Source organism: Hippichthys cyanospilos, chromosome 6 (genome assembly GCF_059441005.1).
Source record: "Hippichthys cyanospilos isolate Australia breed blue-spotted pipefish chromosome 6, RoL_Hcya_1.0, whole genome shotgun sequence".
NCBI lineage: Eukaryota > Metazoa > Chordata > Actinopteri > Syngnathiformes > Syngnathidae > Hippichthys > Hippichthys cyanospilos.
Genome location: NC_142374.1, coordinates 24,374,528 through 24,396,922, shown reverse-complemented (window position 1 = coordinate 24,396,922; position 22,395 = coordinate 24,374,528). Strand labels below are relative to the sequence as shown.

General features: G+C 38.3%; 2 protein-coding genes across 2 annotated transcripts in view; both read left to right on the top strand.

Annotated features, from left to right (window-relative positions):
- Nucleotides 1-1,340, top strand: part of lrriq1 (leucine-rich repeats and IQ motif containing 1) — a 33,271-nt gene extending 31,931 nt beyond the window's left edge. Inside the window, exon 27 of the mRNA XM_088418363.1 lies at nt 75-1,340. Within this exon, the coding sequence (XP_088274489.1) occupies nt 75-187 (113 nt within the window). The 3' untranslated portion in view covers nt 188-1,340. The remainder of the gene's footprint in view (nt 1-74) is intronic.
- A 1,336-nt stretch (nt 1,341-2,676) lies between these two features.
- Nucleotides 2,677-8,583, top strand: alx1 (ALX homeobox 1). The gene is made up of 4 exons (XM_088417428.1): nt 2,677-2,911; nt 3,037-3,293; nt 6,655-6,783; nt 7,115-8,583. Exons 1-4 carry the CDS (start codon nt 2,710-2,712, stop codon nt 7,445-7,447), a joined length of 921 nt encoding a protein of 306 aa, XP_088273554.1. The 5' UTR covers nt 2,677-2,709; the 3' UTR covers nt 7,448-8,583.
- Nucleotides 8,584-22,395: the final 13,812 nt, after the last annotated feature.

Below are 22,395 nucleotides of genomic sequence, written 5' to 3'. Positions count from 1 at the left end.
GAAATATTTTTAATTGGAATTTTGCTTAATAACTGGTTCTTTTACATCTTTCATCTGTTTTTTTTTCCTGCTAGAACAAGACTCTCCCACTGCTTTGAGAAAAGAGCGCACCTCTTTCCGGGATGAATCTGTGTGTCGTAGCGGTGGCTGGGGTGGCGGGAAAAAGAGACGCAAAGTAAAACACTGATGCAGTATTTATCCCCCCCCCCCCCCCCCCAAAAAAAAAAAAAAAAAACTGCAAAACTAGCTGCTAGTCTTCGTATATTGACGAAATTCTAGCTTGACCCATAAAAACCTTTAGGCACTTACTGTGAGTATTGCAGAGTTGAAACGATCTTTTTTTTTTTTTTTAATACTGTAGCCAAACTTTTGAACCAGTACCATATAAAATACGGCACTTTTGTCTTTAGCTATTGCTAATTGTCCTACATATTATTTAAATTAAAACTACATATAATGTAAAGCGAAACTGCCAGCGAATGAAATTCCAAAATGGACGCTCAGAGTTACTTTTTTTTTTTTCATTGAACCCGGCGAGGAATGCGGCACTGCGAAAAAGCCCCAGAAACCCGAAGCGGCGTCTGGGGATAACGTAGCGCTAGCGCAAACCGTGGGTAAAATGTCCAAGCTAATTGGTGGCACTAATAAGGGCTGCAGGATGTTTTTCTACAAATTGAATTTAAAAAAGAATGCTAGCCAAGTGGTGTCCTGACTCCACTTGCTTGAAGAGCTAGCGTCAGGTATTTTCTTGACCTTTAGCTCACTTTCTTACAAAGCTGTAAACAAGCTTGTGCATAGCAGAGGAATGTTTTAAAATTTCATGAAACGTCACTTTTGTCTCGCTAGCAAAACGTCAGGACCACTGTTGACTGTTGGGTAAAATTTGGGTCGTTGCATTACAATATTTTGCCGACCATATCAAGATCAGTGATTGTGTAATGTTTAGGACAGTGGTGTCCAAACTTCGGCCCGGGGGACATTTTTGGCCCGTCATTTATTTTTAAGCGGCCCATGACCTATACTAAAAACGTTCCAAAACCGTTTTCTTTTCAAATTCAAGAACAAATCATTTGGAACACAAATTCACTTTTTTAAAAATGTATTTATTTATTTATTTTTTTGCTGAGTCAGGTTTGCAAAACAGTTTTTTAACTAAGAGCTAATCAATTGGAACATGCAGTCACTTTTTTTTGCTAAATCACATTTTTTAAGCGTTCTTTTCAAAATAAGAGCAAATCATATAGAACATGAAGTCATGTCGCCTATTTTGCTAGGTTTTATATGCATTGTGATTGATGATGCAATTTTCTGTCAGAATTAAAGCAGGTGATGTTACACCATCTGTCTTCTTGTGTTGATGGATAATTTGCCTGGAAATTATCACCACAAATGTAGTTCCAACCTTTATTCAACCAGACATTGCTGTAACAGCACTTTGTTAAAAAATAAATAAATATATATATATATATATATATATATATATATATATATATATATATATATATATATATATATATATATATATATATATATTTATTTATTTATTTATTTATTTATTTTTTCCATCCAAAAATCTTTGCACGTTAGGGTGTACTTGTCCGGAAAAAATATTTCCCTGAAAACGGTTGCAAAGCGCTTGCATTGACAACATTTACAAAATAAAATGTGTTGTCATCATTTTTGCATTAATTTTACTGTACTATTAATGACAATAGCTTGGCTTTTAAAAGTCACATGACCAAAGTCAGAAAATGCAAATTATCAATCATATTGATCTGTCTGAATGACTAAAATATCATTAAGCCTATACACAGTCAAAAAAGATTTAATTGATGAAAAAAGTCCAGTGTAAGGTTATTTATTACGTAGTTTTTTATACCTGCTTTAAAAAAATATAATGCTCAAAACAGAAAGGATTTATATTTATTTCTCGAGGTATTTTTTCCACATGAATATACTGTATATCTAATTTCAAAATGGTCAATGATGCAATTTGGCGAATGCTGATAAAAGGGAACCAATATAAATGCCGATTTGAATATTTAAACACACGCAGACGAGATATTTTGTAAATGTTATTTTACATTTAAGTACAGCGTTCCCCTGCTACATCGCTGTTTTTGCAGCTTCACTCTATCACGGATTTTCATTCATGGCCGTCACTTTTCTATTGCATGTTACATTTGTTATTTTTCTAGCAGTTTTTCTTCGTGTTATGTCAGAACAATTAAAAAAATTGCAATTTTATTCATTCAAATGTTCAACATTGATTTATGTCAATTCCGCTTGATTTTTCTTGTCGCCTTTCCGCCTTCGGATCAGACAAAAAATATCCATGTATTTTATTCATACATTTATTTTAACTATAAACGGTGAAAAAGTGCAACTGTGACATATTGTTTTCCTCATTCTCGGAGACAACATCAAATGATACAGCGTGATTATATTCCGAAAGGAAAGTTGATTATAAAAAAAATATATATTTTACAATAATAAGCACGGCTTGTTACCTGTGGTTTTACAGGAAGATTATTTGTTTCGGTTCGGTGTGGACTGGGCCGTCTGTGGGAGGAGTTCCGAAGTGCGGTGCTTGTTGTTGTCTGCGCTGCGGTGGTAGTTGGGGGGGTGGGGGTGGGGGGGTGGGGGGGTGGGGGGGGGGTCGCCTCGGAAGAATTTTAGGGCTGCGTATAAATTGTCGCCGCCACATTGATGAGCGCTGCACTCAAGATGATGATGATGGACTTCATGGAGGACAAGTTCGCTTTGAAAAACCAGGCCCTGAAGGCCGCGGACTACTTTTTGGAGCCGGCTATGGAGAGTCTGGACGGCGGCGTTTACTTCGCCAAGTCGCCCCCGAAATGCGCTCAGGCCTTCGGGGAGCACCGCGCGTCGCCTCGCTCGGACCAGCACGGTACATTTACGGAAAAAAAATCTCTTTTTAAAATTGTCCTAATTAAATGCGTGGGAGTTGTTATTATTATAAAATCATCCGCGTTTTTGGTGCAAGTGTTTTTAAAAGCGTCTTATTGCCGGCAGGGGTTTACGGCGCGGCCAAAGCCGAGGAGCTGGCGGCGTCCGCGGCTCAGTGCTGCCGCAGAGACGACGCCGACGATTCGGTGACGGACAAGGGCGACGACAAGGTGACGAGCAGCAAGAAGCGCCGCCACCGGACCACCTTCAGCAGCGCGCAGCTGGACGAGCTGGAGAAGGTCTTCCAGAAGACGCACTACCCGGACGTGTACGTGCGCGAGCAGCTGGCCACCAGAACCGAGCTCACCGAGGCCCGGGTGCAGGTACCCACAAAAACAAAAAACTAAAATATATTCTTACGCTAACATTAGCCGCATGATTTCGTCAAATACCTTCATTTAGTTAAAAAAAACAACAACAAAACGTTAGCTAATTAGTCCGTTTTAAAATTGCTCGTCAATTTCGTATTATTTATTGTCCTGTCAAGTCTTTTCCAAACATGCCAAAAGGAATTACAATTTAAGCTTTCACGGTTTGTTTGACGTGTTAACTCTAAACAAATCTAGTCAAGCCTTCAAACTTTTTTGAGTTGTCATTTTAGCTCCGTTAATCTTTTTTTTCGTCTTAAAACGTATTTTCAAACGTCTTTGAATTCGTTTCTTGTTTTGTTTAAACATACAAAAAAAACATTCAAAAAATAAATAACATTTTACAAAATTACAAATACGAATTAATAACATAACAATTTGTGCTAGGTTTTCCGAATTGTTCCTTTCGTTTGTTTGACGTGTTAACTCAAAACAAATTAAGTCGGTTCGCCAACGTTTTAAAATTGTAATTTTAGGTCCATTTAATGTTATATTTTGTTTTGTATTTTGCTTCTTAAAAGTATTTTCCTAGATTCTTGCTTAATAAAAAAAGAAAACATCTTAATGCAATTTTATTCCAAATCTGCAACTTTTAACCTGTTGTCAGTTAATGTTTTGGAAATACCTTGACATTTAACAAAAAAAAAATAGAATTGACAACAGGATTAAAAACTGCAGCTATGTTCTTCTAGGTCTTTTAAATTGTTCCTTTCTTGGTTTGTTTGACGTGTTAACCCAAAAATAAATTAGTGAATCTTCCAATTTTTTTAATTGTAATATAAGGTCCATTTATTTTTTTATTTTTTGCTTCATAAACGTATTTTCATAGATTCTTGCTTAATTCAAAAATTCCAAATGTGCAACTTTTAATCCTGTAGTTAGTTTCTATTATGTATTCATGATGGTGTCAAGATTATTGCATGATTTTAAAAACACAAACTTCATGCGATTTAATTTTAAATCTGCAACTTTGAAATATTGTAGTCAGTTTTTATTATTTATTGTCACAATTTGAGCTAAGTTGCACCTCTTTTCAATTGTTCCTTTCTAGGTTTGTTTGACGTGTAACTCAAAACAAAAGTAATCAAGCCTTTTTAAATCGTAATTTTTATCATTACGTGTCTTTTCAAATCAATCTTTAAGTTATCTAGCTTTGAAAACACATTTTCAACATCTCTGCAATGAAATTCTAGCTTTATTTCAAAGCAAACATTTATGCAATTAATTTCTGAATCTGAAACTTTAAAATTTGCTGTCATTATTTTGCGATTTGTATGTCAATGTTTTTACAATTTGTGTTTTATTGGTTTGTTAAAGTACAATGTTAGCTCCAAAATTTCAATGTCTTTTCTGTCAAATTGTTTGCGTCTTTAGTTCCTTAAACAACGTTTTTTGCAGTTAGATTCTTGCTTTGTTAAAAAAAAAAAAGAAAACTCGAATATAGTCCAACTTTTTCAAAGGTCCCAAAAGAAATCATAATTTTTGCCAATTATGTTTGTTTGAATGTGTGACATATAATTCATTATTGTTTTGTAAATTATTTTTTTATGTGCCATTTAAAACACATGGGGTGAAAAATCTTCAAACATGCTAAAAAATGCTAATACTACTAATTTATTTCCAAATGTGCAACTTTAAATTTTGTAGTCAATTTCCATTATTTACTGTGATTATTGTTTTTAATGTTTGCACATTTATTCAAAACACGTGTCAAAAATCTTCAAAAATGCTAAAATATTAATCAAACGCAAATTTGAGTCATTTTCCAGTTTCCAGTTGTGCAACTTTAAATTTTTTAGTCAATTTGCACAATTTATTATGATTATTGTTTTTAATGTTTGTTTTTCCGAATGTGGCAAAATAACTCATACATCAAGCTATAATTTTCATTGTCTGACTTGTAACTCAAAACTGCAAACTTTTCAAATTGTAATTTCAGCTTGCTTCATAATCTTCTCAATTTTGACATATTTACTTTCTGAAAGATATTTGTCAACGTCTTTGGCATTAGAGTTTTACTTTATTTAAAAGAATAAATTTGAACCCGCCTAAAAAAGCAGTCATTTCCAAGCGTCATAATTTTTACCAACATATTTTTCAATAATCATATTTTTTATCTTTTTTGTATGTTTCAATGTCATCATCCCAAAAGATGTCAACTTTTTTTTTTTTTTTTTACATATTTTGAAATGTCTTTCAACATGTATTTTTTTTTAATCATAAAGAAGTTCGATTCCTATTATTTTCAATAATAGTCACGCTTCTCTGAACATTACACAAGAAATCATAATTTTACTATCAGATTTACGTCTGCCCCCTAAATCATCTGCAGCCTAGTTTTATTTATTTTTGGGAGTAATATTATTATTGGCGCGGTTGGCATGTAAATCAAAACAAAGGAAGTTAAGGAATCAAAAATGTTAACAAGGTCTCAATGATACGCACAATTTCTTGTGTGAATCATAATAACTGACGATAGTTTATTTTCCATTTCAAACATGAGGACTTTATTGTTTTATTTTCGTGGAGCTTCCTTTTAGAGAGGTCCAAAGTAATGAAAAATTTCCGAGTGCCTCAAGATGACAGAAAGTGCTTTTGTCCTTGAATATAATTATGAATATGATTTTCAGAAGAAGAAATGTTCTGAAGAAATGTTATAGATTTTTTTCTTTATTTTTCCTTTAGTCATTATTTTTTCATTTAATTATTTAGAATTTTTATTCTTTTTTTCTATTGTTTTTATTCTTTTTTTAATTATTTTTTAATCTGATTTATTGAACATATAATCACAATATAGAGCCCATGTGTCAAACTCAAGGCCCGGGGGCCGAATGCGGCCCTCGACATCATTTTTTGTGGCCCGCGAAATGCTAATTATGACTTCAAGGTCCTGACGAAAATATCAAATTTGAAAGTTGTCATCAACTTTGATAAAAGGTTTGGAGGAACAACAAACTTTTTTTTTTTTTTTTTGCCAATCCCTTTTGGAACGGTTTTTCCTGATCTCATAACAAGCTAAATGTGGGACGATCATATTTAAAATTGATTTGACTTCACAGTCATAACAGTCCTTCATGAAGGACACAAACTCCAGCACTGGTGTCAAACTCAAGGCCCGGGGGCCAAATCTGGCCCTCCACGTCATTTTATGTGGCCCGGTAAAGCAAATCTTGCCCCTTGCTAACCTCAATTCCAAAATTTTAAAACGCTCATGTCTAACAAATAGTAATGAGTCTGACACCCCCGATTTACGAAATACTCAGCTAGTTCCTTTTTCCGCTGATGATTAATGCAAGCGCGGCGGCGTTTGTGTCAGGTGTGGTTCCAGAACCGAAGAGCCAAGTGGAGGAAGCGGGAACGTTACGGACAAATCCAGCAAGCCAAAAACCACTTTGCCTCCGCCTACGACTTGTCGGTGCTGCCTCGCGCCGACAGCTACGCGCAGGTACGCACGTCCGACCGGGACCCTTCACGGCGACCAGATTTCATTCAAATCAGGGCCCCGGAAATACCTGAAGACGCGAGAGTGAGCGATTCACCATTGTATTTAGTGATGAATCCGCTGCATACTTAGTACCTCGTTACAATTCGATTCATTGTGCGGCCCCGGTACCTCTTCACTTTGTAATGACGGCTGCGCTTTGTTCTAGTGTTCTGGTTCTCGAGGTCTCAGGAAAAAACATTTCAACTTTTGCACCCCGATTTTTCCATCAGGACCGCGTGAAACGAGCGAGCTAATTTGAGCCCGCACTCATGCGTCCTTGTCATCCAAACAGATCCCAAACAACTTGTGGCCGGGCGCGCCTCCGGCCGGTCCCGTGGTGTCGCCCTGCATGCTGCCCCGAGGTTCTCCCCCCTGCGTGGCCTCCTACTCCCCCCGCTCGGCGTCCTCCGCCGCCGACCACGCCCACGGCTACTTCCCCAATCAACAGAACCAATTCGGCCACGTCTCCCTCAACAATTTCTGCGGCGACCCGCTTCTCTCGCCGGCCGCCAACGGCCACCACGCGTTCGAGACCAAACCCGAGTTCGAGAGGCGCTCGTCCAGCATCGCCGTGCTGCGCATGAAGGCCAAGGAACACGCCGCCAACATCTCCTGGGCCATGTGATCCCGCTTGCAGAGCCGAAGGCGCCGCGAGACGCTTGGATAGAACCAAAGAAACATTTGGGGATCGGGATCGGGGCGGACTCCGCGTCCATCTCCTGGTGACTCCAGCTCTCTTCGGACTCCTGGTCACTAACTGACCCCGTTCTAGAACCAAATAAACTTTCACCCTTTCCTAGAACCCGAAAGTCACTTTGGAGGGTCGCGAGTGAGGTGGAGCCAAAGCACATCAAAGCAATAAAAACGACATTTGGGCTCACAAGATTTTTAAGGGTCACGCTGACCCCATTTCTAGAAAGCAAAGACACCTTTACCTGCTTCTAGAACCGAAAGAAACATTTTTTAGGCTCAACATGGAGGCGGACTAACGCACAGGAAGGAAGGAAACGCAGCCTGACAGTGGTCGGAGACACATTTGATACCTCAGACGGACATGCTTCTCCAACCTAGCAAAGGCTGACCCTCTTCTCCAGCCGAAGAAACTTCAAACTCCAAAGAAACTCTGACCCCTTCCAAATCCAAGGAGTGTTGTGAAACCCACTTAACACACAGGAAAGAAACAAAATCAGTTCTTCAGATGGACACGCTGATACTCTTCTAGAACGTACCAAAGGCGACCCTCTTCTAGTGCCAAAGAAACTGAACCCGTTCCAGAACCGAGGAATGTCGTGAACCCCACTTAACACACAGGAAACAAAACAGAATCAGTTCTTCAAATGGACATGCTAAAATTCTTCTCCAACCTAGAAAAGGCCGACCCTCTTCTAGAGCCAAAGAAACGTTGATCCCCTTCTAGAACCAAGGAGTGTTGTGGACCCCATTTCTAGAAGAACAACGTCAAGAAATACTACAGTAAAAACATCAACCAACTTTTGGAACTGTAGCTGTCAACTCCCAGCATCGCTCCCCTTCTAGAACCTAAACAAGCACTCATTTACTTCTGGAAATTCTGGAACTGAATATTTTTTTCTCTACAAGAGAAAAATACCTCCAGAACCCGATTAAGCGTCAGCCCGCAGCAAAATCCTGAAGATCGGCAAGGACGAGGATGGTTTTTCACTTTTTGACCATCTCCGTTCTGGGCCATTAGCCAGTCAGAACTTTGAATTTGTGATGTTAATATTCATTTGCCACGGTGAAATAAATGCTAATAACTGCATCCCAAAATGTGTGTGATTTGTCCACTAGTTGGCAGCAGAGGCGTGGTTATTGTTTGGTGCTGGTTTTGATACTTTTAAATTAAATACACTACTAAGTACATGACTTAGTTTGCAAAGTACCGCATAAAATATTCTATGCAACAGCATTAGTCAAAATACTGTATTCATTATTAATATTGTGTTTGTGGAATATGAATAAAGCATAAAAATCCACCACTTTTGATCCATCTCACGGGGCGACCATTTTGCCACTAGATGGGAATGACGTCACCAATCATGGCTCACCAAGTTTGGTCATGTGACGTTCGCAAGCTGGGCCGTGATTGGTTGTTACCTCGATTGCGGTAAAATGGACGCCCCGTTCTTTTTTCGTAAAATATAAATGTCTGGTTTGATTTCCTTTTAAATACAGCACATTAGTAAAAAAACAAAAAAAATGTAGCTTGAACAGAACGAAAACACTTCAGAAATTCCCATTTCATGTTAAATGATTCATGTAAATAAAAGTTTAAAAACCTGCCGGATTTAAACATGAGATGAAAAAACATAAGTACTGTATCTGAATTTAGAAAGTCATCCTTTCGTATGCCACTAGAGGGTGCCAGTGTACCACTAGCTAAATGCGAGCTGTAACCTCATACAGGATGCTGGATACTTTTTTTCAAAAAGGAAGTGAAACTGCACGTTGTTCACTTAAAAAATAAATATTTACCGTTTTGAATTGCGAATGGACATATATACAGTTGTGCTCATAAGTATACATTTGTCAAGCATGTCAACATGAGCACATTTATACACTAGATATTAATTATAGTGTGCGTGTTTACAATATATTAAGAGGGTTTTTTATAGGCTTTCTACACACACACACACACACACACACACACACACACAAACTATGCATGAAATTCCAGTTTGAATACAAATATTGTTTTATTATAAAGACAGAATCTGAGGACAGAGTCATTACTCTTATTACTGTAAGATTATATTATTTTATCTACTTACACCGCATAAATACTCATGTACAGTATTTTGTTACTTCATGAATGTGTAATTAGCTCTAATATGGAACTAACGCATCCTGAAATAAAAGCTTGCAGTCGAATTGGAATGATGGCAACAATAAACCTGATACACTAGAAATTAAGCTAACTTATTTAGTTTACATGTATAGAACACATGATATAGAACACGTATGATACAATATCTTAATTCTGGAAAAAAAAATCACAGTGGTAAGTGAAATAAGTATAAAAATACAAATTTATTGAGAATGAGAATGCAGTTCAATAATTGATTGAAAAAGTCATGAAACAAGTAGTTCATGATACATGAAAAAAATTACGGTAGTGTACCTGGAAATTATCATTCAAAAATAATTGAACCATCAGGAGACGTCTTATGAGCTTCACAGGTGTCTTCAAACTTGGAATGAGTCAGGTAAATTATTTAGAGAGACAAAAAGTCACTGTGAAAACGAAGCTTCGTGAAAAATGTTTCATGATTAACAGCGATGTTGTATTTGTTCTATTTTAGACAGTATCCAAAAATATAATACATTTGAAGTTGTTTTTTGAAAGATATATCAATATATACTGTGAATTTATTGCGAATAGATATTACTCCGTGTCGCCCGCAACAATAAACGAGTTTGATCCAGAGTCTGATTTAGACGATTCAAAAAGAATCTCAAATGCTTCATGAAGCTTCGTTTGTCCATCATTACCGAACTAAGTAAAATCATGGACAAATCATCCAAAGTTTTGAAGATCACCTCCGAGAAACGTGATGTTTTCTGACACGTATTAATCCGACAGAGAGATGCATACGAAGATGGATAAGAAGAAACGAAACTTTCATTTGGTTAGTTGGACAGACAATGGTATTATAAGCGGCTGACGTGGCCTTGAAAATAACGAGACAATATCTTTCCAGGAGCTGAAGAAAGTCCACGTGCGTCCCCCACGTGCGTCTTCATGTCACGAGCCATAATGTGCTTTGCATCATCATCATCAGCAGCAGCAGCAGCAGCAGCATTATCATGGAGAGAGACGCACATAACATGGAGACCATAGGACAATAGCACGGGAACAAGACAACAAACACACCGACTCGTCCCTGGTAAGCTAGCAACTTGTGACACACACACAAAGTTTTTTTTTTTCTTTTCCATCCTAGCGGGGACATCTCTTTGACATGATGCATTTCCGAGTCCCTAAAGCTAACCTTGAAATGCTAAGGAGCTAAACGCATACAAGGGAGTATTATATAACATGCTAACATTAGCTAGCATGTTATCCAGAGTCACAAGTTGTTGCATCAGCAAACAAACTCAAAGCAAGTACAACTTACAGACGCTCGTGAGACGAATTTCACAGAGAGACACAACAATGTGTGTGACTGCTCTCAACTTAAGTCGCACCGTCCTTGCTCACTACAAAATGTAATATCAACAGCGGCCAGAGGCGGCGCCAAAAAACAAAGCCAAACAAATGAATGAACTGTTAAAGGATAAACTAAATTAGCTCAGAAACATCATTATTTTGGGTGCGGTCTATGCGGCCCGGTACCAGTTGATCCATGGACTGGTACTGCGGACTTGGTAACATTTGTGGGGAAAATTAAAGGTGAGAACCGAAGAACCGACATTATGAGAATGTATGGCATTTTTAAATATGTCATTAATGACTGAAAATAGTCAATTACTTTGGAGATAAAGTTAAAGAAAACTGAACTGTACTTGGTCATAGTTTTTTTTCAAATACCACCCAAGTGAGGCGGTGTACCCCTAAAGGTTTTAGGAAAATCATTATTTGATTGGTTGGCAGTAACTTATTTTTCCTGGTGAAGGTTTGTTGACTTTTCCAATCTTTCCCCCGCCCGATGTTGTGTTGCGATGAACACCCAGATCAATATGAAGGTGATGATGACTCATCAAAAGATGATTTTGCACAACAAATCCTGCATGCACGCAACCAAACAGAAAGAAAGCCTTGCTTCACGCCGTCACTAATTTGCTTCACTTTCATCCTTGCTTCTTACGTAATATACAGTTTTCAAACTCGTCTCTGTCGCGCAAACACGATTCAATTGGAAATTAAATTGAATGGACTCTACTCGATCGAAGAATGTGAGTGTATATATATATATATATATATATATATATATATATATATATATATATATATATATATATATATATATATATATATATATATATGATGATTGAATTTCATTTAACCTTTGAATGGAAGTGTCTCCGTGCCGATTGCGCAACATCCTCATCCAAATCCAAATCGATAGCAGCCATCACATCCTTTCACCTCCGTTAGCTAGCTCGACAATCAATCGCATTCTTATTGCGCGCCTTCAAAACGTCCCCACCCGCAAAGTGAAAAGGCTTAATTGCATCGTGTGACCTTTGAACTCTTCCCGTAGCGATTTCTTTATCCGAATGTAAGAAAATGTCTCGGGTGTTGCCTTCAATGATAGGCGCTGCGATGAGGGAATTTAGGAACTAACATACAGCCTGTCGCAAGAAATGATGTTAAAAAAGATACTGCTCGAAATATTCCAGTAACACGCGTGTGTGCGTGGCGTGCGCATAAAAAGCGTCATCATGGGACGGATGAGGCAGCCGGCGAGCGACGGCCGCAACGCAATTATGCCTCGCTCACATAAGGTTAATGCCCCCGCGCGGAGCCGGCTAAAGGTCAAACGTATTCATTGCCTGGGCCCAAATGGGCTAACCTGCTAGCCCGCTAACCCGCTTCCATGGCGTTTTGATACCGCTGGATGGGTGGAAAAAAAGAGAACCAAAATGTACTGTGTGGTCACGTCACGGAATTCGCTCCAAAAATGTGTTTTTGTTGCTTTACACGAAATGACAAAATGTACTTCATAATTATGCCAGATATTTTTCCTGGAAATCTGTAAATAGGTCACAGTTTTATTCAATGCACCGCTCATTTTTCCCTACATTTTATTTTCTGCAAAATAAAGTGTTTTTTTTTCAACAATATTTAGAAATGATCTTGAGTTATCTATTATAATCATTATAATTATTACATAATTAATCAAAGATTACAGGTGGCATGGGTATTTGGGTAATCACTATCGTGACCACTCAAGGTCTGAATAGTCGTTGCGGTGTCGGCCCGAAAAACAAAGTGTTATCGGAGGTCCCGAGCAGACGGCGAACAAGCGTGAGGGTGTGTAGGACGGAGCCCTGTGGGACCCCGCGCAGACTGGCTGCTGTTTGTTCTCATCAAAACATCATGGCCATCATAATCACGGACACGTCTGCGAGGGAGCGAGGCGCGCTCGCGAGTGCGGGTTCTGGCACACGCGTGGCTCATCACACGGCACAGATGTGCGCCTTATGTAAAGCGCTGCCATTAATGGCGCCTAATTGCTCAAATGGCGCAAGAAAACACTCGGCCTCATTAAGGACTCATTCAAATAGCTACGTTTTCGCTGCAAATATTGACTGCATCAAGATCAGAAAAGCTTCATTTATTGTACAGACACTGACGCACAAGTGTAAAAAAAACAAAAAAAATATACATATATATATATATATATATATATATATATATATATATATATATATATATATATATATATATATATATATATATATATATATATATATTTATATATATATATATATTTATATATATTTATATATATATATATATATATATATATTGGGGATGTTCAGTGTTCAATAAAAATACTTTTCTGTGCATTTATGTGTATATGTGTGTTTATGTATATTTTTATGTACAGTATGTATGCATAAATATACATATATGTGTATATATTGGGAATATATATACATATATGCTATAGTGAGGATATTCAATATTACTTTTTTTAGGTATAAAATATTTTATAAATAATAATAATAAGAAGAATAAATTTTATAAATAAAAGACTGAAAGATTTCAAACGTAGTCCGAAGAATATTTTGCTACATTGCCGATTATCACATTAAAAGAAATGAACACCTGCTATAGGACCGAATGCAACATTATCTCCACATTGCTTCTACATTTACTCTCCGCATTGTTTTTCACAATTATGATGGCATAAATACGTTTAAAATAAATACGATGTGGTTAGCTAATAAATAATGCTTATTATCGCCACCTACAGGACTGGAGGGGAACAGCTAGCTGTTCACTTATTTATTCTTTTTTTTGGCTCCTTCAATCATATCAGCCTGGAATTACATGATGCTCATGATCAAATTACATTTTGTAACTTTTGTAAAGGCACACATACACACACACGCACACACACACATACACACGAGATGACGCACGCAAATAAAATGTCCTGACGATACAGTAAAAGAGAACATTTGAGTGCACAGATGCGAGCTCTTCTTCCTCACTGGTTTCTTTGTACTTTTGTCAAAAAAAAACAACAAAAAAAGCCACTTTTGGTCACGCACTAGCAACCGAGCGAAAAGGAGCCGCGCTTTACGCTCACGCCCGATTAGCATGTTAAGTGATCCTAAACGACGGCGCTAACCCACCATCACGCTGTCACGCGTTCATTAGCTTCACTTAACAGCAGAGACACTGACAAACGGATTGGGACACGCTCCGTTAGCCAAACGGTCCGATATACATTTTCGAAAAAAATATGAAATCCACCAAAAAATTACTTATGAGGTTTCTCCCCAATGCTAGCAATACGGAAGTAACGTAGCGTACCTAGCATACTATATGTACAGCATTGCAACTAAAAAGCAAACAAAGTTAGCTGCTAACATTACGTAGCCAACTAGCATAACCTAAATAACGTAAGTAGCTCACAGTACTTACATAGCCAGCTAATGTTACGTAACCCACTAGCGTAACTTTACGTAGCTCACGTAACAAAAATAACCAACGATTGCGATGTCACCAACTCGTGTTCTCTAATTCGCGTGATATAAAAGTTTCCGAATTCTAGCATAACTAACGCAGTTCATCAAACCGAACAAGCTAACAGGGAAGCGGCAACGATGCAAATAGAAAATTTCGTATGATGAAAAGCTGTTAAACAAAACCGATTGAATCACACCAAAATATTTTTCACATATTTGTATTTAAAAACCGTCCCACTAGCCATATAAAAGTCTCTGTTAAAGAATAATAATAATAAAAAATGGGAGCACTTTTTCTCCCTCCTCGATAATAAGGACTGATCTTCAAAATCAGGTGACTCCCACTCAAACTCGGGTGCAAAAAACTGTTAACATAACATACAGTACGTAAGCTCGATAACGATTCTATTAAAACTAGCATGACAGCCCACACAGAGTTTGACCCCAGAAGCAATTATTTCATTTCCCATTACCGGTAACAAATTGTTGACAATAAAAGAAAAAAGTATATTGTTAGCCCCGAGATAAGAATGACCTGAATTGTTCACTTTCAACCAGATCCATGCGCTCTGTGATCTATTGCTTCATCCTAGAATTTTCAAGCCCTTCTGTTTCTTCTTGCATATCCATTACACTGCAGACACTTTGCAGTCACACGGCTTTATTGTACGATTGTGTGTGCACGTCACGTTGCAGCCGCGGGCTTCAGACCTGCAGATTGGCTTTAACAAAAAAGGGGGGGTAGTGTGGAAGGGATTTTTTGGGGGGGGAGGGGGGCATCCAAACAAGAAACCACAAAGACCTCAAATCCTTCTGAGCTGTGCAAAGGAGCTTAAACTGTATCACACTTAAAAAAAAAAAAAAAAAAAGAAATAATAATAAAAAAAAAAGATCCACTATTGAACAGTGGCGTATAATGATACCAATGTCGCTATATTAGCTAGTTTTTGCTGGCTCGGCTGCCATCGCAATATTTTTTAATAGCTTTTAAGCTGCTTAATGGTTGTATAGGTGTAAAACCGAGTTAACAACAATCTGAGAAAACTAAAATCACATACCTGGTCAGTTTAATAAAAAAAAAAAAATTGGGATGTGAAAGGTTCAGTCATGTGACAATGCAAACCAGCGGTTTTTTAAGCTAGACATAAAACTGGAGGGGCGAAATAGAACATAAGAGACATAAAAAGATAAGAAAATAAGAATAATGGTGGTGACGAAACAAGACGAGACGTGCCGGAACAGCTTTGAAGATTGCACCGGTTCAGACAAAACTCTCGAAACCATAAACACACTTGATGTGATGACAAAGAACTGAAGAAGCTCAAATACAACAATGATAAATCCATAAATTATTCTCTTTTTCGGTTTCATAGTATTTTCTCTAGAAAATATACATAATGTATTCATGAACAAAAAAAAACAACAGCCAAAAACATTTTTGTAGGTACGTGTCATTGCTTTTGTTAACTTCATGGTTAAATTAAAAGCTAACATCACAACTAGCTAGCTAATGCCATGTTTAACGCAATTGCTAACAAGCTAAGTCAGAATTTTAGCCATGACTTTAGCAAAGATGTTCACAACACTTTGGTAACATATTTGCTGCTCTTGTTGATAACATTATGGCTAAAATAAGCGCTAACAAAATACCTTAACACTTTAGCTAGCATGGTTAATCATCACTAACAAGGGAAGTTGTGATGTTAGCCATGATTTGAGCAAAGATGTTCGCAAGTCCCAGGTAGCATCATAGCTGCCATTGTTGCAAACTTCATGGCTAAATTAATGGCTAACAACACAACTAGCTAGCTAATGTTGAACTAATGACCTAGTTGACTGGGTGTAGGTCTAATGTTATTTAAGCATCCAGATGTTTGTCCACATATGGTCATCTTTGCTGTCATGGCCACCAAGCTAAGCCGCAATGTTGGCCATGAATTTAGCGAAGATGTTCAAAACACTGAGGTAGCCTTATTGCTGCCCTTGGTGCTAGCTTAATGGCTAAAAAAATAGCTAATCATAAATTATACTGTAACTAGCTACTGCCATGATTAACGTCATAGCCAGGAAGTTAAGTCGTAATGTCAGCCACAATTTTAGCAACGCTGTTAAAAAGTGTTAGCAAGGACATTTGCTGCAATTTTAGCCATAATGTTAGCATTCATTTTACTGTTTTTTTTTTTTTTTTGCTGCTGTTTGGGCCATGAGGATAACAAAAGCTACATAGCCACGATTTCACCACTGCGTTTATTAAATCTGCAATTATTTTAGCCACGATGTTAGCAATGTTTCTTAAGCGCGTGTTTGTGTTCTGGGCATGTGCAGCTGGCCGACGCCGCGGAGCAGCGAGTGATGTAATGTCCTGACGAGCACAGGCAGCACCTGTTTGCTTCGCTTGCGCACGACGGCGGGCGGCGGGCATGCGGGGTCATGACCCCTCCTATACGAAGGTGGAAGCATCTGGACACACACACACACCGAGGCTAGCTTTGAACAGGAAACTCCCTCCATTGTTCTCGGCGGCTAGCAAAGCCCAGCCCAGCAGGCCTGTCATTAAATGTCATTTTTACCTAGTAATAATAGTAATAACAATAAACCACACTTGTATTTGAAAAAACTTAAGTGCTTTATCTTCTGTGTTAATAGTAACAATTAAATAGTTCTTTTAGCGTTTTGGCTAGCTGTTTAAAATCAAAGTGACAGTAAACATCAATTAGCACACCTACAGTATATCATAATATGCTTTTAAGTTTGAATGACTTGAGCTCCACTTTAAAGCTTCACCGTGACCACCGTGGGTCTTTAGAAGCTCAAGTTGGTTTCTAGATGACTCCGAATGAATGCTTTGATGGCAGAAACAGACAAGTGCTTAGCTGTGGCATTTAGAAAGCTGCCACGTTAGCACTTTAGATAAGAATAGTCATGATATTAGCTACTGTATTAGCTTTGATAATAGCATTGATGCTAGCTAGTGTTAGAAATGATCTTAGCTACTGCATTAGCCGCTATGTTGTATATTGTTAACTATTATGCGTTAGCAGTGATGTTACACAGCTTAACTACTGTTTTAGTTGTGATTTCAACAATCATATAGTTCATAGTGTTAGTTCCTTTATTAGTCGTAATGTTAGCATTGATACTGACTACAATGTTAGAAATGATCCAGCTACTGCATTAGCTATTATATTAGCTGCTACGCTAGCCTGTTAACAACTGCATTAAACACAACATGTTAGCCATGATTTAGTCGTAATGTTTGACGCGACGCTTAGTTTCATTTCAAATGATATATAAATGCTGTAGTCAAATCAATATAAATATTTCATGCCTGATTAAAAAAAAAAATGGCTGCCTGCTCGGAAAGCGATGATCACAAATAACAATGACGGGTGACGCTAACTTCCTGCTGGCGTGTGTGTGAGCTCAATGAATTGTTTCACTTTCTGGAAATGGAAAATGGAATGGTCTGAAAAGTAAGGGTCACAAAAGTTTGAAGTGAATTGACAATTGTGTTTTGACATTTGCTTATGGTCTCCGTGTGGTCTTTCACTAATGAAAAAGGCGCAGCTGGAAAAGGTTATGTTTACATTTTGTCTGAAAAACTCTCGCTCCCGTGTTAGCATGAAAATAATTGCTATATTCTTACTCTGTTAACTTTATGTTAACGACACGCGATAGCATGACTTGCTACTGTGTTAGCCTTGATAATAGCGGTATTAGCTACTGTGTTAACCTTATTATAATGACAAAGGATAGCATGACTTTAGATTCCTGTTAGCCATGATAATACACGCTATATTAGTTACTGTATTAACCTTATTATAAAGACAAGGGGTTGCTAATGTGTGTCAAAATATTTTATTGACAGCTCTTTGAGCCTCACAACAATCTCTGGATGGATTATAATTTTAGCGCAAAAAAAAAAAATCTTCATAGAATTTATATGTGCCGCTTGAACTTTGCCCTGAGAGCTGATGGAGTGAGACGTGAGTCAATCATTTTCCTCCAAAGAGACCGGAGTGTGAAAAGTGATTGACAGGAAGTGATTCCAAAGTAGATCTTATTCGGGAGTACGTAATGTGATCGGCCCTAGGTGCGACGTGTCGATTCTCAGATGAAATAGATTTGATTGTGTTCTCACGCCGCGGCTGCTAATCTCATTTTCAGATGCAATGAGCGAGCCAAAAACAATTAAACAAGTCTGATCACGTTAGCACAAAGCTGCATGAATGGTACATGTTTACACACCGTGACTGGAACGCGTCGTCTTTTATCACTTGGTGAAAGTTTGACAGCTTATTAGCATCCAATTAGCTAACACTGTACCTAATATGAATGCTAGCATTATGGCTAAACAGTAGCTGACTAAATAGCTAACAACAGACCAATATAATCATGGCATATATTTATATAACTGTAAAACAACAACTTATTTTTTAATACTGTCCAAAATAGTAGTACATCGGTATTAATCATACAACATGAAGATTACGATTAATCATAAAAAAGAGCTCTTTACAAAATTATCTCGCGGGCCGGATTTAACCTGTTTGCGGGCCAGAACCAGCCCGCAGGCCCTATGTTTGACACCCCTGCTATAAGGCTTTCAAACTTAACATTTTACTAAATAAGATTACGGTGTGTGTGTATGTGGGTGTGTGTCTCCATAATGAGCGCCAACCTTTCTTTGCACAAACACACCGCTTCCTGCATGCGCTTCCTGTGCTGCTTCGGTCGGCCGCTGATCAAAATCATTAGGAGCCTCGCTTTGACGTTTGCCAGGAATGTTCGCGAGCACTAAAAAACAACCGTGGACTATCGCTTTACATTCGAGAGCCTCAGTTTAACCTGCTAGCATTTTGTGAATTTATGCTAGCCGTTTTTACATTAGCTATTCTAAGTGGTGAAACGTTTGGAGATTTATGCTAGTCTTATTTTAACCGTCGCAAAAATTGCCGATTGACGTATGCGGTTTGAGTGTTTTTCCAATTTAGACATTTACAAGATTTTCTCACACATTTTGCTTGTAGTCTTAACAGTAGCAACAATAAAATGTGTTTGTGAGGGAGTATAAGGTCATCACACAGGCCTGTTAGCTTGCTACCTTTCACATTCCTTTTGGTTTCCTTTTAGATGGGAACACTGACGGGAAACACACACACTGCGAGGTGGGAGGAATGCGACGCTCTTTGTGCCGCTGTAAATCTGAGGGCCGCCCCCCCTCACCGCCTGTCACGGCGAAGACCACCACAGAAGCTGGTTTATTCCACGATGGTGGTTTTATGGTAAAGAGGGCTATTTGTTTTGTGGGAATGGGATTGAAGTGCACTAAATGCATCGCTAACGAAATGCAGCCGCAGAAGCGCTGGAGGCATCGCCTAAACATTTCACCATGAGTATTCCTTCAGTAGTTGTAGTAAATGAGTTATTTAGTAAAGTAGCTAGCTAGCTCACTAACGTGCTGTTAAATGGTATACCTGTACAATAACAATCTTTTCTGTTGTAGTTGCTTCACTAGCTAGCTAGCTTCACTTATTAGTGAGTTGTTTAGCTAGCTAGCTAGCGTATTGAACTAGCATATTAAGATAACATTAAAAATTACATATTGGAATTACATTGAAGAGTAATAGCGATACTGTCAAATTTGAATGACAAAAGTATAGTGAAAGTTAGCCTTCAAAATTGTGAAAAATCAAATGATATTCCTCTACAATTCAAGTGCGATTTCTTTGACAAAATGCGTAGTGTACCAAAAATCCAACCCTGTGCGACACCGACTCCAAAGGTATGTTCTTGCTATGATTTCCTCACGATTTTATTCTGGCCTAAGTGTTGCCGCAACGCACGAGGGTTTATCATGAATTTCATATTTCATAGGCTGTCATTTCTATTTCTAATCAGGCAAGTCAATGGCAGAAGATCATACTTAAAGAGCGCAAGCCGACATCAATTTGTTCCATGTTTATGAAAGGGGGTCCTCGACAAGTGGCGCAATCAGGCACTCACAAATGCTCCTTGCCCGACGGCAGTCGTTGAACTAGACCGCAGTGCCTGTGTTTTTGTTTTTTTTACATTGTTCATCTCGTCTATTCCTATCTTAAAGTGATGGCTGCATTTGAAAAGAAGATGCAAGATGGTAAAGAAATACAAATAGAGTGTACTAAGCAAACAAAGGCATTGATAACCTGGAATAATATATCATTAACTGCGACATTTCCATGATATTGTAACTAAATGTTAAGCTAGCAGGGGCATGTTTGGGAAAGCTTTCACAAATGAACAAAAGGTTTTACTAATGGGTGACATACGTGGAAAATGGACCTTTATGTTAGCGTCTATGTGTCTGGCCACATACAGTATTAATATCTTCAACCTTTTCTTTCATGGTAGGCTAAATGCATCATTTATGCTCTTACCTTGAAAAATAAGAAATGTATTGAACATGTAGATAAACCTGATAACTATTATGTCAAACACTGAACAGAATATCATTGTTTAACTTGCAAAAATCCTTGACAATAAAAGTCATGATGTCTTTTGTTGATTCTAAGGACTGCATTGATAATTAGCATGCGTTAGCCAAAAATAAGCATTAGTAGCACTATCAAACACTACCTGGAACATGGTTGGCTTCTTAGATCCGTTGTCAGGAGGTTTGTCAGATTCTTAGCCTGCTAGTTAGCGAGTTCGATGGCTTTCGGGTTTCAGATGGGAAATGTTTAGATTTTTGGCTAGTTTAAGAGCTACTTAGGTCGTTTTCAGGTTTATGAAATGCTATTCCAGATAACGCTGTGGCTCGTGGATGAATGTAATACACAATACTGCCACCCAAGGGACCGGAGGGGAATAGCTTTGCGAGTCTTGTTGCCCAGTCAATATTACTTATGTTTTGTCTGGCCTTGGCGGAGGTCTGTGGAAGTGATACCGAACTTGTAGCTAAGGGTTTGAGGAGGTATCTGTACAATTTCCTGCTTGTAAAACAGCCACTGATAACACACACGCACACACACTTGTCGGCATAGTGGTACTGTAGTGCCATTTCATTGCCTCTTGGGCCGTTTGATGAAATGATTCACGCTTGTTGGATGCGCTGCCAATTATCCGTAAGGCCCTCGAACGTGTCGGACGCGTCTCAGCATGCGGAGCCTGAACTCAGATGTGACACCGACGCGCAGCTGGCGTCATAATTGGACCTCTTTATGCTGCGGACCCTGTTAACACACAAGACAAGCGATGGTGGCAAAACACGAGCGTCTGATTAAGAAGTGAATTGGGATCACGGTTTTAGAAAAAAGACATAGCTAGCTATAAGGGTTGTTCTTCAGCTAGTTGTTTAGCACGTCGGTTTTGTTGCTAGTTCGGTTGCTAGCTAGTTTATGAATACAGGTAGTTTTGAGTACGGTATCTTAAATATTCGGATTGTTTAAGACGTTTAAGGGCGGATGTCATTTAGTTCCTGTGGCAGCTTGTGTTGGCTGAGCTTGTAACGGCATTATTTTCAACAAAAGAAGCGAGCGGACTGAACCGACGTCCGAGTCCATCCCTGTTCACACATTGGAATATTACGGGAACGGAAAGTTTATAATGTCTCCAGCTGATTCAATGAAACACTGGCGCTGCGTTCACCGACACCTCACAATGTGGGAAATCTAAAACACACTTAACCTGAGACAAATATATAATTAATGGGTATGATGTAAGAAAATATGAAGAGTTTAGGAAGATGAGATTGTTTCTGTTTTACCGTAGTTTATACATTATTGCCAACATTTTGGTGCGTCGTATACATAGTAACAAAGAAAATACCAGAATTTGAGGCTAAAATTAAGGGTGCGTCCTGTACTCACCGAAGCTTCACGTACCAAAAAAAAAGCGAGCAGAGATATGCACTCTTTCAAGCTGGGAGTC

What these genes read in the sequence shown, in the direction of transcription:
- alx1 (XM_088417428.1), top strand. Translation starts at nt 2,710, where the DNA reads ATGAGCGCTGCACTCAAGATGATGATGATGGACTTCATGGAGGACAAG. An exon ending in TCACCGAGGCCCGGGTGCAG is followed by an intron (nt 3,294 to 6,654) that starts GTACCCACAAAA and finishes CGTTTGTGTCAG; the next exon opens with GTGTGGTTCCAGAACCGAAG. An exon ending in GCGCCGACAGCTACGCGCAG is followed by an intron (nt 6,784 to 7,114) that starts GTACGCACGTCC and finishes TCATCCAAACAG; the next exon opens with ATCCCAAACAACTTGTGGCC.